At 31.1% G+C, this 15,764-nt stretch overlaps 1 protein-coding gene across 1 annotated transcript; it reads right to left on the reverse strand.

Moving 5' to 3' along the window:
* Nucleotides 1–30: 30 nt before the first annotated feature.
* Alg10 (alpha-1,2-glucosyltransferase Alg10) lies at nucleotides 31–11,981 on the reverse strand. The gene is made up of 13 exons (XM_080165582.1): nucleotides 11,881–11,981; nucleotides 7,916–7,977; nucleotides 7,457–7,535; nucleotides 6,996–7,083; nucleotides 6,545–6,622; nucleotides 5,331–5,470; nucleotides 4,738–4,868; nucleotides 4,374–4,491; nucleotides 3,829–3,922; nucleotides 3,338–3,483; nucleotides 1,863–2,041; nucleotides 1,185–1,248; nucleotides 31–354 (listed from the first exon to the last, which is right to left on the reverse strand). The coding sequence occupies exons 1-13, from the start codon at nucleotides 11,933–11,935 to the stop codon at nucleotides 161–163; spliced, it is 1,428 nt and encodes a 475-aa protein (XP_080021708.1). The 5' UTR covers nucleotides 11,936–11,981; the 3' UTR covers nucleotides 31–160.
* Between the last annotated feature and the right edge of the window lie 3,783 nt (nucleotides 11,982–15,764).

The raw sequence follows: 15,764 nt of genomic DNA on the forward strand, positions 1-15,764 counted from the left end.
GGATGTGCACTTTAAAACTTACAGCGTAGGAGGGGTGCTAAGAAGGGTGAATGGAAAAAAATGACTATTACCCCTCTTCCCCATTAAATCAATTTATTTATAAACAATAACAACAAAAAAACATTTTAAGAAAAAAATTAGGACCCACTTTTGTACTAAATTACCACATAAACCTTTGTAACTGATTAGGTTCATGATCCCAGGTGAACGGCTTAAACAAGAACAGGTATAAAGTAACAGCGTTGATGGCAACTAGAACTAAGAACTCTATGGCAAGTTTGGTCAAGCTGGAGGGTTTGATCTGTAGCCGTACAAGGATGAATGGGATGATGTAGTAACGGAACTCTAACAATGCCTGTTTTACAAAATAAAGTTTTTGTCTGTTTTGAATAATTACATAATCTTTGTATTTTTTTCTATAAATAAATGGATATTGAATACGTGGATATTTTAACAGGGGATTTTTTGTCGTCAACTTAGGTTGCTAATATAGTACTCAGATATTGGTCAATACGTTCCTCTATGGTTATTAGAAGGGATGTTGTAAAGTCATAAGGGCGGATGAGATTGAGGGGTAACGTTTTGTTAGCCAGTTTGGAAAAACATTTTATCAGGGTATGCTAGAATCTCACACAATATCCACGTATTCTATATTCACTAGGATATATAAGTTGGAATGAAATAAGTTGAATGGGAAAATCCATCATATAAGAATGATTTTATCCTTAATAACCTATCCTCTCAGTCCAAATATAAAGCCTATACTCACTGTTTACGCAAATGTGTCAAAACTTCCCCCCCCCCCTTTTTTTATCTAAAAGCGGAAATACAATTTAAGTTCATAAATTTTGACTAATAGGATAGGTGGATTGGAAACTACCTGCGCTCTAATTGGTTGAATGATGTGCGACACTTAAGCCTTCTCCAATCAGAGCGCAGATAATTTTCAATCCACCAATCACAGATGTCAAAATTAATTAACTTAAATTGTATTTCCGCTTTTAGATAAAGAATTATACAAAAAACAAATTTTATAAAAAATTCTTAAAATTTGATGCAGATTTCAAATCTCCCTCTAACATTAAAATTCTTTCCAACTTATATATCTTAATATTCACTATAAAGAAAAACAAATACCAAATCAACATATAACTTTTCTGTCAATAAAAAAATAGCTTTATTTTCCTGAGGCGCCAAACTAAGAACTAGGCAGATAGGAAACAGGATTCGGAACATCAACTCTGATTTCTGAAGAAAAAAATATTTTATAGGTATGTTATGCGGGAAAAATATTAGGTATATTATATTGGTAGAAATTTTGACACTGCTACTTTGTACAAACCAATCAAAAGGGGTAGTTTCACGAAATGCATTTGAACTTAATTTAGTGAACCGCATATTTTATCCTGGTTAAATGGTTAAACTACATTTATATGGCATATATTTGAAAAAATTTCAATTTTCTACCACGTAGTTTTTAAAATATCAAGACTTGAAAATCGTCTTTTAAAATTGCATATATCACAAAAGACAATTTTCAGGTCTTGATATTTTAACAACTACGTGGTAGAAAATTGAATTCATTTCAAATATATGCTATTTAAATGTAGTTTACCCCATTAACTAAGAAAAAATATGCGGTTCACTAAATTAAGTTCAAATGCATTTCGTGAAACTACCCCTTTAATAAAAGTACCCAAAGATGTTGAGCCAATGAATAAGAAAACGTACTTTTAAATTTTGGATACCTTCACCCCTGAGTGCTCCAAAGAAATTAAAAACTATAAAATAATAATCCAATAACTACTTCATTTGATTTTATAAGTCTTGAAATATAAATTGACTAAAATGATTTTTAATACCTGAACAATATTTGCAATGCAGTAAGCGGCCAGAATATAGGCCGGGACCAGGGCAAACTTGAGACTCCAGTGACGCATGAAGAACCTGCGCCAGATGTAGAAGGTGAAGTGCCTGTTGTCCGCCAACAGGTAAGGGTGAGCAAGAGTGTTGTAATAAATGATTACTGATAACAAAATGCCTAAAAATAAAGAAATATTTCTCAAAGTTCTTGCATAAAGATAGAAATAAGGTATAGCGAACAGGCAAAATAAATCTAAAATAATTTTTTGGGGGGAGATAAAAAAAGTCATCTTTTCTAAATTTCAATTAGTTCTTGAATATCAGCCAATAGCGTCGGAAAGAGTAACACAGCTAATTCTCTATAAAAGAACAGAAAGCAATTGGCCAGCAGACAAAAAATGTCGTGGGGACTGGAACAAGGTACTTGTCTGGGTTATTCATCTACAGCATGACCCTCGAAAAAGTATTTTTAAGCATCTGCAGCCCTTATTTCTCAATGAATTATTAAAAAATGCATATGTCCTTGTTCTCCATAGTATTCCACGTAAGTAGATATAAAAATATTTTTTTTACCTCCATTAACACCGGAGATTTTTAGAGCTAAAGTTTTGAAAAAGTGACTGAGAAAAATTTTTTTTTTTGTTTCTCTTATTTTTTGGATGGTTATATTATGTTTTTCTGGCAACTGAATAATGAGACACAAAGACAAACAAGTTAACTAAATATTTCTTTTTTATTCCACCAAAAAATATAAATTTTTAATGGCAAAAAATACTACTGAATGAATTGATTATTTGCAAATTTTAGGTTATTTATTAACCCTTATTTATAGAAACGGATTAATTATGACAGTTGCTCCGCCTACTTTTCTGACATCTCAATAATTTAATAGGGGGTAAATTAAGCTTTTTAGACTAAAAAATCATTATGTTTATTTTTATTTTCTTTATAACTTTTTTGTTTTTAAAGTTAGGATTGTGAAACAAAAACAATTTTCCTGCTATATTCATAGAGATTTATTTGGTTTTTTAATCTTAAACAATTTTGCCTAATAAGTAAGTTTTTCAAAATATCATTAAACTAAAAAGACTCAAAAAATATGTGTAAAAAAATGCTTTTTACTCAAAAACTAAATTTTTTATTTCATTTTTGTATAAAGTTTCTGCTAGTAACAAAAATAAAAGGATTTCTAGCTTAATTTTGCTAAAAAAGTCGTTTCATGTTAAAAGTTACTTTTTCCTCAGTCACTTTTTCAAAACTTTAGCACTAAAAATCTCCGGTGTTAATGGAGGTAAAAAAAATATTTTTATATCTACTTACGTGGAATACTATAGAGAACAAGGACATATGCATTTTTTAATAATTCATTGAGAAATAAGGGCTGCAGATGCTTAAAAATACTTTTTCGAGGGTCATGCTGTATACATATACATTTATTCGAGAATACAAAAGTATTAAAAAAAACAATAAATACCTATTAAAATTATAGATATGAGATTTCTTTGAACAAAACTGAGAAATGAAGTGATGTAGTTGAAGATGAAGGGAGATGTGAGACCACAACAGAATAGGAAGAAGTAAAGAATCTGTGGTAAATGTACAACAGCTACATGAGCAGACCTAAATAAATTGGATTATAAGTACAGGATTATTACATTTACAGGATTAGATCCAATAATAACATTTTCTTTGAGTCTTATTATGAATTAATTCGCAGCCTAATCACGTAACCCTACCATAAATAAAAAGCACAATGTCTTATTTTCAGTATTCAATTGTTTTAATTTTTGTTTTAATATTTGCCTCAATCAAGTAAGTTGTCAAAATAAATCTTAGTACACTAAGGAATTAAAGTTTTAATCGAATTTTAAATAAAAGGCTAAAGCCTCAGTTCCTAATATATTATCTGTAGCAAAAATTCTGTTTTCTTTTTAGTTTCAAAATATAGATATTTTTAATTTTTACCTGTCTCCAACCACAATTCCATTGTTTAATTTAACAAATAATAGAAATGAGACCCCAACCAAAATAAATCCAAAACATTTTGTCACTATCAAACCTAAAACAATAAAATCTTGATGTCCTTCAAATATTTAGAGAAACAGTACCAGATCTTTAAAAATTATCAATAAAGATTTGTAAATGTAAGTAAGTTATTAGCAAAACAATCATATATTTTGAAAACTAAGTGTTGAAAAAGATATTTGATCCATTTTTTCTCCAATTTACTCCGAATATTGTTGTACTCTAGAATACATAAAAACAATACAATTTGTCTTAATCATGATTGCAGAAGTTTTTTGGGAATCAGATTTTTATTGTATATAAAATATCGCTTTCTGAAGATTGGAGTATTCATCTCTAAACTAGCTACTGAGAGTCTATTATCTAAGGGCTATCCATTTGGACATTAAATGGTCTAAAACCATCCTAATATATGAGGCTTCCCTGGTAAGTTTGACTCGATCAGACCAGCCGCTTTAATAAAATGAAAATCTATTTAATCCTACCTATAATAGTGAAAAACTGTGTGGTATGTTTGGTTGCCATCGTCCAGGTACCAGTAATAAGCTCCAGAATTTGGCCAGAGGTTGTTAGGGCCAGGGTTGGTGGGTGTTGGGTTTTAGCCTAGATTTGAACATTGTATTTAGGTGAAATGTTAAGAGAAAATAAACAAGTTTAATTTGAAAGTAATGCAAGGTAAATTTTTAAAAGTTGCTAAAAAGTCAACTCATCAAATATTAAAAAACAACAAAAAATTATATTTTAAAGCAATCTTTCCTGGACATATAAAAAGCTCACTGCATATGTTAGGTGGTTTGTGAGATCCTTTGCTACAAACATACATCTTGTTACTTTAATATAAGGATATACCTGATGTAAACGTATTTGTTCTGCAAGTATTTGTCCCCCCGCTAGTCCCGCCATGAAAAAGACCCACACAATGTTTGTTTGTCTGCATAATACTGATAATAACCCAGCTAATGACGACAGTCCATATTTGTCTAAAACAAAAATTGTAAAGTTTTAATTAATTTCATACCTATATTTTTTATTTCAATTCTATCTAGGTCTTACTATTAATGATCTTAATTCAGTATTCTTGTGGGACACCTGCCTTACTCAAAATTAAACTCTTACTAGAAAAGTAGGCTTGAAGTTTAAACACGAAAATATCTAGATCTTGTGTTAGATTCTCAATAACTTTAAATAAGACTTGCTAGAGATCTCAAGCAAGAAGGGAGGGGGAGGAGTTTAACCATGCACTACAGTTTCAGTTTTATTTCTTTTTCTAGGGGCGATTATCCTAGAATGGTGTGACGTGAGTATCCTCCCCCCCCAAAACAGTTAACAACATTCCCTAGCCATATAAGAAACTACACTGTAATGGAGAACCATATCAGTTCAGAGTTTAACTAGATCCTTTCAGACAGACTAATAACAGAATAATCTTAAGCTAAAATTACCTGAAATATACAAGGAATACATGAGAAGCACCATGGTAGTGGAGACAGTGTCAGTATAATACAGAAAGTTGAAGAAGAACAGGACAGGTAGCAGGGATATATTCAGGCTGGATAATATGGCCAGGTAATCATTGTATTTATCCTGGTTCACAGGATTATTTACTTTTTTCATTTAAAAATCGTTTGGTTTACATAAAGGAAAGAGAAAGATTTTCTTTGTTTTTTGAGCCCTGTTTAAAAATGTTTAGTTTTTCCTTTACATACATCCTAAATTAAAACAGTACAAAGTAGTATTAAAATATTTGTGTGCAAAAGTCAAAAAGTGCAAATTAGACAGCCAACTTTCTGATCCAGGGATAAAGGGAAAGGAAAATGGGCAATATTTAAAATTTTTCCAGATTTCATACATAATTCGGCCCTTGATATTGTGTTAACATAGATTTAAGGCTTAAATTTATTTTATTGTTGCACTCTTTCTCCTTGGGTGTAAAGAAAATGATTTTAGACTAAAGTATTGTAATGTAATATGATATAATTCATACCTACATACATATGAATTTGGACTGAAAGACAACTTTTAATAAACCTAATAAAATCTATTTTATGGCAGTCCGTTTATCCCCGTAAAATACATTGTAATTGCTGAGGAATTTTGAAATATCAGCGTATCTTTAAAAATGTCTGGAGTTTGTACAATTATATATATTTAAAAACGGAGACATATTTTACAAAGTAGCACAACAAGTGTTATTTGAAAATAAGTCTTTAAGAAATACGAGTTTTCGACCTTTAATCTAAATAAAAATGGCAAGAATGAAAATTAATTTCCGAAAGACAAAACTAAAAATTCGACTATTTATAAGCAGACAATCCTTAAAATGTGAAGTAGGAACCAATTTTAACGTCGTTATGATGAGCACAGAGTCAAAAGAGGGCGGGGGGGGGGGGTGGAAAGGGCGTTTACCCCCCTAACTTTAAAACCCCTCAATTACTCTCATCAATTTTTTAAAAATACATAAGAATACCTTCCCCTAACGAATCTTTGGAACTACCCATTTCAAAACCCTCAAAATAAAGCTTTGACGACCTTAATGATTGAGATTTGGGCCTAAACGAAAATGCATAACATCCCCCAAATCTAAGGCCCTTATTACAGGAATAGGCTTACATGGTAGCTTTGCTGTATGACAGTATTATCAATGAAAAAAGTAAATTCCTTTTCTGCATGAAGTTGTCCGGTGATACAGTATAGTAAAACTAAATTTAACAAGCCAAACACAACACTCTGACTTCTAAACATAATATTTGGATGTACTAAAATAATACCTAGGTAAATATTTTTTTTTAAGATAAATACTAGAATACATACTTACGTTCGGGTTTAGACATATTTAGTTAAAATATTATAATATAAAGATATTTTATTACGTAGATGGCTAAGAATTATGCCATATGAATCATTGAAGACACCATGCATATTTTGATACAAGTACATTAGTAGCAATCAATGAATCCACCTGATGATAAAATATAACTTCAACTTAATTCTTATTGTCAATTTTTTTAATTATCTTCAAGAGAAGGGCACTCAATCGAACGAACATACGGATCGTAAATACCCTGGTTTTCGAGTAGCTACACTACAAGAAAGGCTGCCTCCCTTACCTGAGGTGTACAGTTGTACAAGAACCAAGTTCAGGCTTCTCACCAGAAAATAATGTTGTTATTGTGTTCAATGGACTCACTATACCAACTAAAATAAAACATATGGTAATATTTTTGTACATCCCCAATGTTAATAAACAAAGTTACCTTTTCTGCGGATAAAGCCTTTTTATAGAAAAAAGGTTTATATATGGTGGCTAAGGCATTGTCTTACTTACTCTTTCTCATAATCTTAAATATTAGCGGTAGGTTTCTTTTTAGCGTCTTTATGTATTAGCAGGTATAAAGTAAGATATTTATAAATATCAAATAATATTTGTGGGACAAAAAGAGAGGTTGTCAATTTTACTATATGTTGCCCCCCAACGACATCTGAAAACCATGTATAGGTTTCGTGATTTTTTCCGAATCAATTTCGTTATTGGTATAAGCTGGGTACTACCTAAAATCAAATGGCAAACCTGATATCAGATATAGTCCAGGTAAAGTTGTGATTTTTGGATCCCATTCTGTAAAATTTCCAACACAATATTTTTGAGCCTAGAAACATGAACAATACATAAAATTAGGTTGACATAAAACAAACTGAGGAGCAAGCGATATGGGCTTGGGAATGGGATATATATTTTTTACATCCCTTAAAAAGTATATCAGAGGAAGGGGAGTATAACTATAACCCTCCCCGTCGCCTATGAGAGCTAGCACAACTTTACTATGAAAATTAAAAGAGCATAAACAGCAGATACATTTCATATCGTTCTGTTATTTATAATTTTAACGGACGGACGGATAATAGTTAGTATATGGTAGCTGCGCTCCCAAACTTAGCATTCATACCTTTATAGTGTCGGTTGTGTATTGTAAATCCGTTAAATAAAACAGAAAAATGAAAACGAAATAAGTAATTTCAAAACTATAACCTGGGGTATGTGAAAAATTTCATCCATGTAAGGATCTGGTACATTTACGTTTACATAGTTGCCTAAAAATTAATTTCAAATAAAAAATTTTCGTTACTCACAGATACGTCTAAGCACACTAGAGTTTGGTAGGGGGAATGCCCTCCCCCCCCCCCCATCAACTTTTAATTTCAGTTTTAATGAGAAAAAGTAAAAAAATAAGGTTATTTTTTTCTAGGGGCGATTTCTCTTGGAAGGGAGGTGGAACCCTTCCCCAAAATAGTTAAAACCTTCCTAGGACCTATGATAAGCTACATTGTAAAGAAGAAAAAAAAGTATAAAAACAGTATAAAAATCACAGAAAAACTCAAGATTTTATAGATAATATGTTTGCTTCTGGCTTTTTACAAATTATTAATCATCCTACTAGAATTTCGGACCATGCTAACAATAATAGTGCAACACTAATAGACCATATTTGGACAAACAATATAAATGATTTTTATACTTCTGGAATAATAACTACGCATATTTCAGATCATTATGCACCCTTTTGCTTCTTAAATAGTAATAAACCAGCCAATAGACCAAAATTTTTAAAAACTAGAAATTTTTCTGCTGAAAACATTAATTCATTTAGGACCCTTTTAGAACAGGCTAACTTTCAAGGTACATTCAATGAGCAAGAAAACCCACAATTAGCTTATGACAAATTTCATGACATTTTTTTCTCTCTTTATGACGCACACTTTGAGGAAAAAACTATTCGTTTTAACATCAATATACATAAGATAGAACCATGGATGTCAAATGGTCTTTTAAATTCTAGACGCAAAAAAATAGAGCTTTATTCAATTTGGTCTAAAGACCGTTCAGCTGAAAGCAAACAAATTTTTAATAATTATAAGAATCTTTATAATAAATTAATTAGGGCAATGAAGAAACTACATTATAGTATGCAACTTATTTCTCATCAAGGTAATTTAAAAAAAACTTGGGACATTATCAAAGAGGCATGTAATAAGAGTGGGAGGGCCAATTCATCCCCTAAATCCTTGAACATTAATGGCAATATTATTAGTCAAACAGAGGAGATAGTTGAGCATTTTAATAGGCATTTTACTAGTGTTACTACTAACATCCAGCAGACAATCCCCCCCACGGATCGTCCCCCTGATAGTTATTTAGATGAAGCTGGTGCAAATTTTAGTTTCAATCTAGTTCTTCATCTGAAGAAATAATACAAATTTTTAGCCAACTTGAAAGCAAATCTAGCACTGATTTTACTGGTCTCTCCACTAAATTAGTTAAAAAGATTCTGCCAATAATTTCTAGGCCACTTGCACACATTTTTAATTTATCTTTAAAGCATGGTTTAGTCCCCTCTCAATTTAAGATAGCTAAAGTGTCAGCAGTTTTTAAAAAAGGTGGAAATCCTGAAAACCTAAATGATTACAGATCCATAAACTTATTGTTAGTATTTAGTAAAATCTTAGAAAAATTAGTTTCAATTCAATTGAAAGATTATTTAAACGAACATAACATTATTCACCCTAATCAGTTTGGTTTTCAGGAAGGCAATTCTACCATTCATCCTATGATTCATATGCTTAACAAAATTTCAACTGCAATGAATAAAAATGAATATACAGTTGGAATTTTCTGTGACTTAACCAAAGCTTTTGATATGGTTCCTGTGGACATTATGTGTAAAAAATTAGAAAAGATAGGTATACAGGGGTCTAATCTTAATTGGTTTAGAAACTATTTAACAGATAGGCAACAATTTGTTTGTATTGATTCTACCAAATCCACTCTTCGCGAAATTAAACTTGGCTTGCCACAAGGATCAATACTTGGCCCAATTATGTTTCTTATTTTTATTAATGATTTACCCAAATCTACTCTATTATATACTTTGCTTTTTTGTGATGACACTACACTTCTTGCATCTGGGCCTAATCTAGCAGATTTAGTTTCATTTGTAAATTCAGAACTGCAAAAAGTCTCTACTTGGTTTCGCACTAACAAAATGTCTCTTCATCCCTTAAAAACAAAGTTTACTATTTTCCATCCCTCCCCTCATCTAATTCCATGGAATGAAATAAATATTTATATTAATGAAAATAATATTGACTGTCCTTCCCCCAATGAGCAACTTATTAAAAAATTAGAATATGTAAATCATGAATCAGATATACCTGCTATAAAATTTCTTGGGGTTTACTTTGATCCAGCCCTAACTTTTAAGTACCATGTTAAACAACTAAATGCTAAGCTTTCAAAATCACTTTTTGTTTTACGAAGATGTCAAAAAATATTAAACCCTGAAGCAATGCGATCCTTATATTATTCAACTTTTAATTGTCATTTAATATATGGAATTATAGCATATTCTTCAACATATGATAGTCTTATTAATGATGTCTTTAAACAGCAGAAGAAAGCTATTCGATGTTTTTCTAATGCTAAATATAATTCACATACAGGATCGCTGTTTAAAAGATGGGGTATTTTGCCATTTCCTGCCCTAATAGACTATTTTAAATTAAACTTTATGTATCTTTATTTAAAAGATTTGCAGCCTAAATCATTCAGGATAGATAATTATTGGACTTTGAATCGAGACAGAAATGTTCCTTATGCTTTAAGAACTCAAGCTGACTTTGCTATACCATTTTCCAGACTTGCCCTAATTTCTAGATTGCCTTTTATTTCTCTACCAAAAACATGGAATAATTATGCTGAAATTTTGAAAGATCTAAAAAATAAGCCAAATTTTAATTTATTTAAACAACACTTGAAAAAAACAATGGTTGAAAATATTGAAACAAACTGCTACAGACTTCTTTGCCATATTTGCCATTTAAATGCAATTTAAACTATTGTTGGTTGGAATGCTGCCATTATTCTATAATTTTATTATTCTGTGATCAAAAAATAATAGAATGCAAAAATTGCCAGGTTTTAAACATACTACAACGCCGTACATTTCCTTTCTTTTTCTTTCTTTCTTTCTTTTTTTTGAACTACATGCTCCATTTACTTTTTTATTTTTTTAAAAGAAATACAAATTTTTTTTTCCTTATGATATCTAACTTTCATCTCATTTTTATTTTATTGTATTATATTCTTAATAGGGCTTGATCTCTTTTTACCGCATGATCACAGTGTTATTGTTTAATAATCCACTTTATACTAAAAAATTTACACATTGTGTTTTGCGTTAGGTCCTGCCACTAGGCAACATATTTGATATTTCTTGTGTATTAAAATAAATAAAATAAAACTATATAAACAATATACCTATGTAAATATTCGTATCATATAATTGTGTTTTAATATGTTGACTGATATAAATATTTTGATTTGATTTGATTTGAAAATAACATTTCAGCGGTTATCCAGATCTTTCGAGCTAGACAGACTTTACAACTTTGGGTGTATATTCTGCATGGGATCCCCGGCTCAGGGGGGGGGGGGGGGATAAAAAATAAGTGGTTGGAGGGGAAAAAAATATAAAAATTAAGAAAACTGAAAACATTTTTTTCCATTTCGCCCCCCTCCTTGGTTAAAAAAAAACTAAAAAATGTGTGGTAGGAGGGATAAAAAAAATAAAATATAGAAATCTTTAAACATTTTTCTATTTCCCCCCCTACTTTTTAAGAAAAATCTAGGGGGAAAAAAATAAAAAAAATTTGTAGCAGGGGAAAAAAAATAAATCTTGTGCAGAATATACACCCCTGATAAAAGCCTTAAACTACCCTAAGATTATTATAACCTTAATCTAAAAATCACAAAAAAATCAATATATTCGGAGATCTTTAGTATCAGACAAAAAAAAACTTACCTACTATTTTATATAATACTAACGGTTGTAAGAGAGCAGAAAATAGCTTATAGCCATCATAAGACTTAAATCTGAATATAAAATAGCCTAAAACTATCCTAGACCCTATGGATAGATGATATTGTATGTCCTATACCTACAACACTGAGGCAAGCAGAATAAACTGCCAGAACAAATAAAAACTTATTCATCTTAATATCTTGAGCATTTCTTCTGAAAATATTTAGGATTATTATTACAAATATGGCACAGGAAAACAACAAAAATAAATGGTCGGTATCACAGACCCTGTTCTATGCAAGTTTACACATATTTCACAAATTAACAAATATTAAAGTATGGCTTCGAAAACGATTAATATCCGCTGGATTAGATTAGAACCGGTTCTCAGCCATACTAAAAAAATCATGTATAGTATCGAATTACAAAAATTTTTCTACGAATATCAACATAAAAATCATAAAATCAATACCAATTTTGTTAGACCGGAATTTCGGCCCCTCGTTAAAAACAAAAATGGCTTAAATCTTATAATTTTTCACGTTAATATCCGCGGAAAGCTGTCTATAATATTATTAACTATTATCATTTTTATTTTAAAACTAACAAAAATAACTATTTTACAAATATATAGGTGTAAGCAAAAATTATTTATATCAAACTTAAAAATAAGTCATGACAAAGCTATAAAAAAAATGATAATTATCTAGGGATTCGGTGTAAATTTCGAAAGTCAATTTTCACTTTTCCATTTTACTGGAAGATTTGATTATTTTAGCTGATTTAATATGCCTTTTATTCTTCAAAACAATTAAAAGTAGCGGCTGAGCCCATAGAGGCCTCTAAAGTGGTGAGGTGAGTCGAAACAAAGAAATTATAAAAGAAAACTTGTCAATCTAAATTTTTTTACTGATTAAAGCAAACAACCTTTGATTAAATAAAATTATCACAGTAAAAAATTTAATTTCTTTGGACTACCAAAAATTAGAAAGTTGTCATGGCTCAAGCAATGTTTATTGTTTACATTGATTATATCTATTTTTAGAATCAAAATATTTCCTATTAGAGTATTTCATAATTTCAATATTAAATGTAGTGCATATAATATTAATTTGATAAGCATAAAAGAAATATAAAAAAAAATAGGTCATTGTTACAAAATACAAAACTTGTGTTTAAAAAAATAATTTAAGTACATTTATGCATTTTGTGTGAAAAACATCTACAAAAACTAAATGGATAATATTCAGGGAATCAGGTGTTATTAATTTGGTTACTTAGTCGAAGAAAATATAAACAATGAAAATATCGAGGTATAAGGTATAACCAACAAGAGAAATAAATCTAAAATATTATTTGGGGGGGCAAATGGAGAGGTTGTTAATTTCCGATGTGTTGCCCCCCAACGACAGCTGAAAAACACGTATAGGTTTCGTGATTTTTTCTTAAATTAATTTCGTTGTTGGTATAAGCTGGAAAATATCATTTAACATCCAAGTATAAAGAACATTTAGAAACATACTTAAAAGCATAAAATTTCATATACAGCTCTCTGTAAACAGGAAAATGTCGCAATTCATCCATTTAAGATAACTATAATAAGGCTTTGAACTGCAATTTAATAGACACATTGTTAGGAAAAATGATCTGTTTTCAATGTTTTTTTTGATATTTGAGTTTCCTTATACTTCTTTTTTACTGGAATCAACTTTTAGCTTTCTATAATGTTTCTAAATGTACTGGATTTTTGGAATTACGGTACCTAAAAATTAATAATTTTTTCTTTTAATATTTCCCGTACTATTTTTTAAAGTATGAGGCTTAACTCAATAAGCTAAGTATCCAAATCAAAAAAGTCTCATTCACGAAGAGCTCTACACAGTGGTCCTCAAGGCAAAAGAAGTTTGACAAAACCTACCATAAAAACGGACTATATGGCCATCAAATATACACATTGGAGGGCCAGGAACTGATTTTCTTAAAATCATAGCTGTTCCTTCTTGGGGTTTATTCCATTTAAAAGTTAACAGACCAAATTCCCTAAAAAATCAAGGTTGTTTGTCGCGATTTTGTTGCTTTGGATTCAAACCTTTATAACTTTGGCTGTATGAAAGACTCATGAAAGCTAAACCTACCATTGGAAAGCCTATTGAATGACGATTTCAGACATAGCTTTAAATTTTTTGTAGCTTTCTTACTTTTTGCTCTACAAGGAAAATTGTAACCAAAGGGAGAAAATTTATTGATAAATCTATTCTCAGAAAAGCTTTCACTAGGGTATTTAGATGTAAATTTTTCAGGATTTTTCTTATGTTCAGTGATTCTTTTGATGACAAATGCAAAAAATACACTTTCATACATTTAATTTGGTATATTTGCATTTTTTCTACCTTGTGCCAAAATTTTTTTATAAAAATTATAAGTTGGTGTATATTTTTTTGGCCCAAATTTTTACATAAATTTCAGGAATAAATATTAAGAACCATCAATTGCTACATTTTACATGTGTAGTTTTAAATTTCCTATATTTATGGTTGTGTAGGAGCCTCAAAAATGCTAAACCTACCATTGTAAAGCATGTTGAACACTCTATCCAAGTAAATCTACGACTTTAAAAAAAAAATTGACTTAAAAGGCTTGCACAGGATTTATGTTAGGTGTAATAAATTTCACCAAAAATGTTTTCTTTCCTACAAAATTTGTCCTGTTTCAACACCAATCTATGGAGGGGGTGTGCCCCCCCCCCCAAAAAAAATGGTGCAGGGCTTAGGTGCTCCCCCCCTAAAAAGGGAGGGGTGTAACATTTTGATAGTTGAAAATAATGCAAAATTTAAAAATTAAAAAAAATATTGTTTTCAAAACTCAACAAGATATAACATAACCCCCCCCCTGGCCCCTCTCCCCTACCCCATATCTATGGGGAATAATTCACAGTAGGGGGAGAGGGGGGGTGTAAAAAGTGCATGAAAAGTGCTGAAATTTATTTTATTTTCCTAAAATATATTTACCCCAGGGGTAATTCTTTTATGGGGTGGGGGGGTATTATCTGCTATATATCTTTTTTTAAAAATTAGGGGGGGGGGTGATTTCAACCCCTCCCCCCACCTCCTTAGACATATCTGGGAATTTTTTTCATCTTTTTTAACTCTTCCCCTTCTAAATTCTGGTAACTTCCCCCAGTTCAGGGGGTTTGGGTGGGGCTACAATCCTTCCATATAAAAAAACCTGCTCACTTTCAATCTGCACAAAGTAAAGACCAATTTAACTTTGGGCTCGGGAACGAAGTAGAGGTTGGAAACAACAATTTGATGGGAAACCGCTAAAGGACTAGTCAGGCAGATGATTCTGAATTCCCGCAGACCAGCAAAAATTTGCACCTGGAATGTTTGGACAATGTTTCAGTCAGGCCAGAAAGAAAACATTTGCTGAGAAATGCTTAAAGCCAGGGTTGATATCCTGGCTATCACCGAATCAAGGTGGACAAATAATGGAGAGTTTAAACATCATTCTGGCTTGAAAATACTTTACTCAGGCCATATGAATGATAATCTAGGACATAAGCAAGGGGTGGCTCTTATGCTGACCAAGCAAGCAGAGCAGGCCATGATCAGTTGCCAACCCCATGGTCCAAGAATCATGGAGGCTTACTTCAAATCCTCAGATATAAACATTAATCTGAGAATTATAGTAGCATATGCTCTTACAGAACAAGCAGATACAGAGATCAAAAACGAATTTTATGACCAGCTTGACTCTGTATTTAAGAATGGTCATAAAGAAAAGGACCTGACCATGCTCCTAGGAGATTTCAATGCTCAAGAGGGGAGTAATAATGAGAATTTAGAAGAAGTCATGGGCAAATATGGCCTAGGCTTAAGTAATGGCAAGGAAAATGACAATGGTGATAGACTTGTAAGTTTTTGTACTGAAAACAAACTTGTCATTGGTGGAACCATCTTTAAACACAAGAAGATTCATACTGCCACCTGGAGATCACCAGACCAAAGAACCTTTAAACAG

Source organism: Acartia tonsa, chromosome 6 (assembly GCF_053477335.1).
Source record: "Acartia tonsa isolate MP-2025a chromosome 6, ASM5347733v1, whole genome shotgun sequence".
In the NCBI taxonomy this organism is placed as follows: domain Eukaryota; kingdom Metazoa; phylum Arthropoda; class Copepoda; order Calanoida; family Acartiidae; genus Acartia; species Acartia tonsa.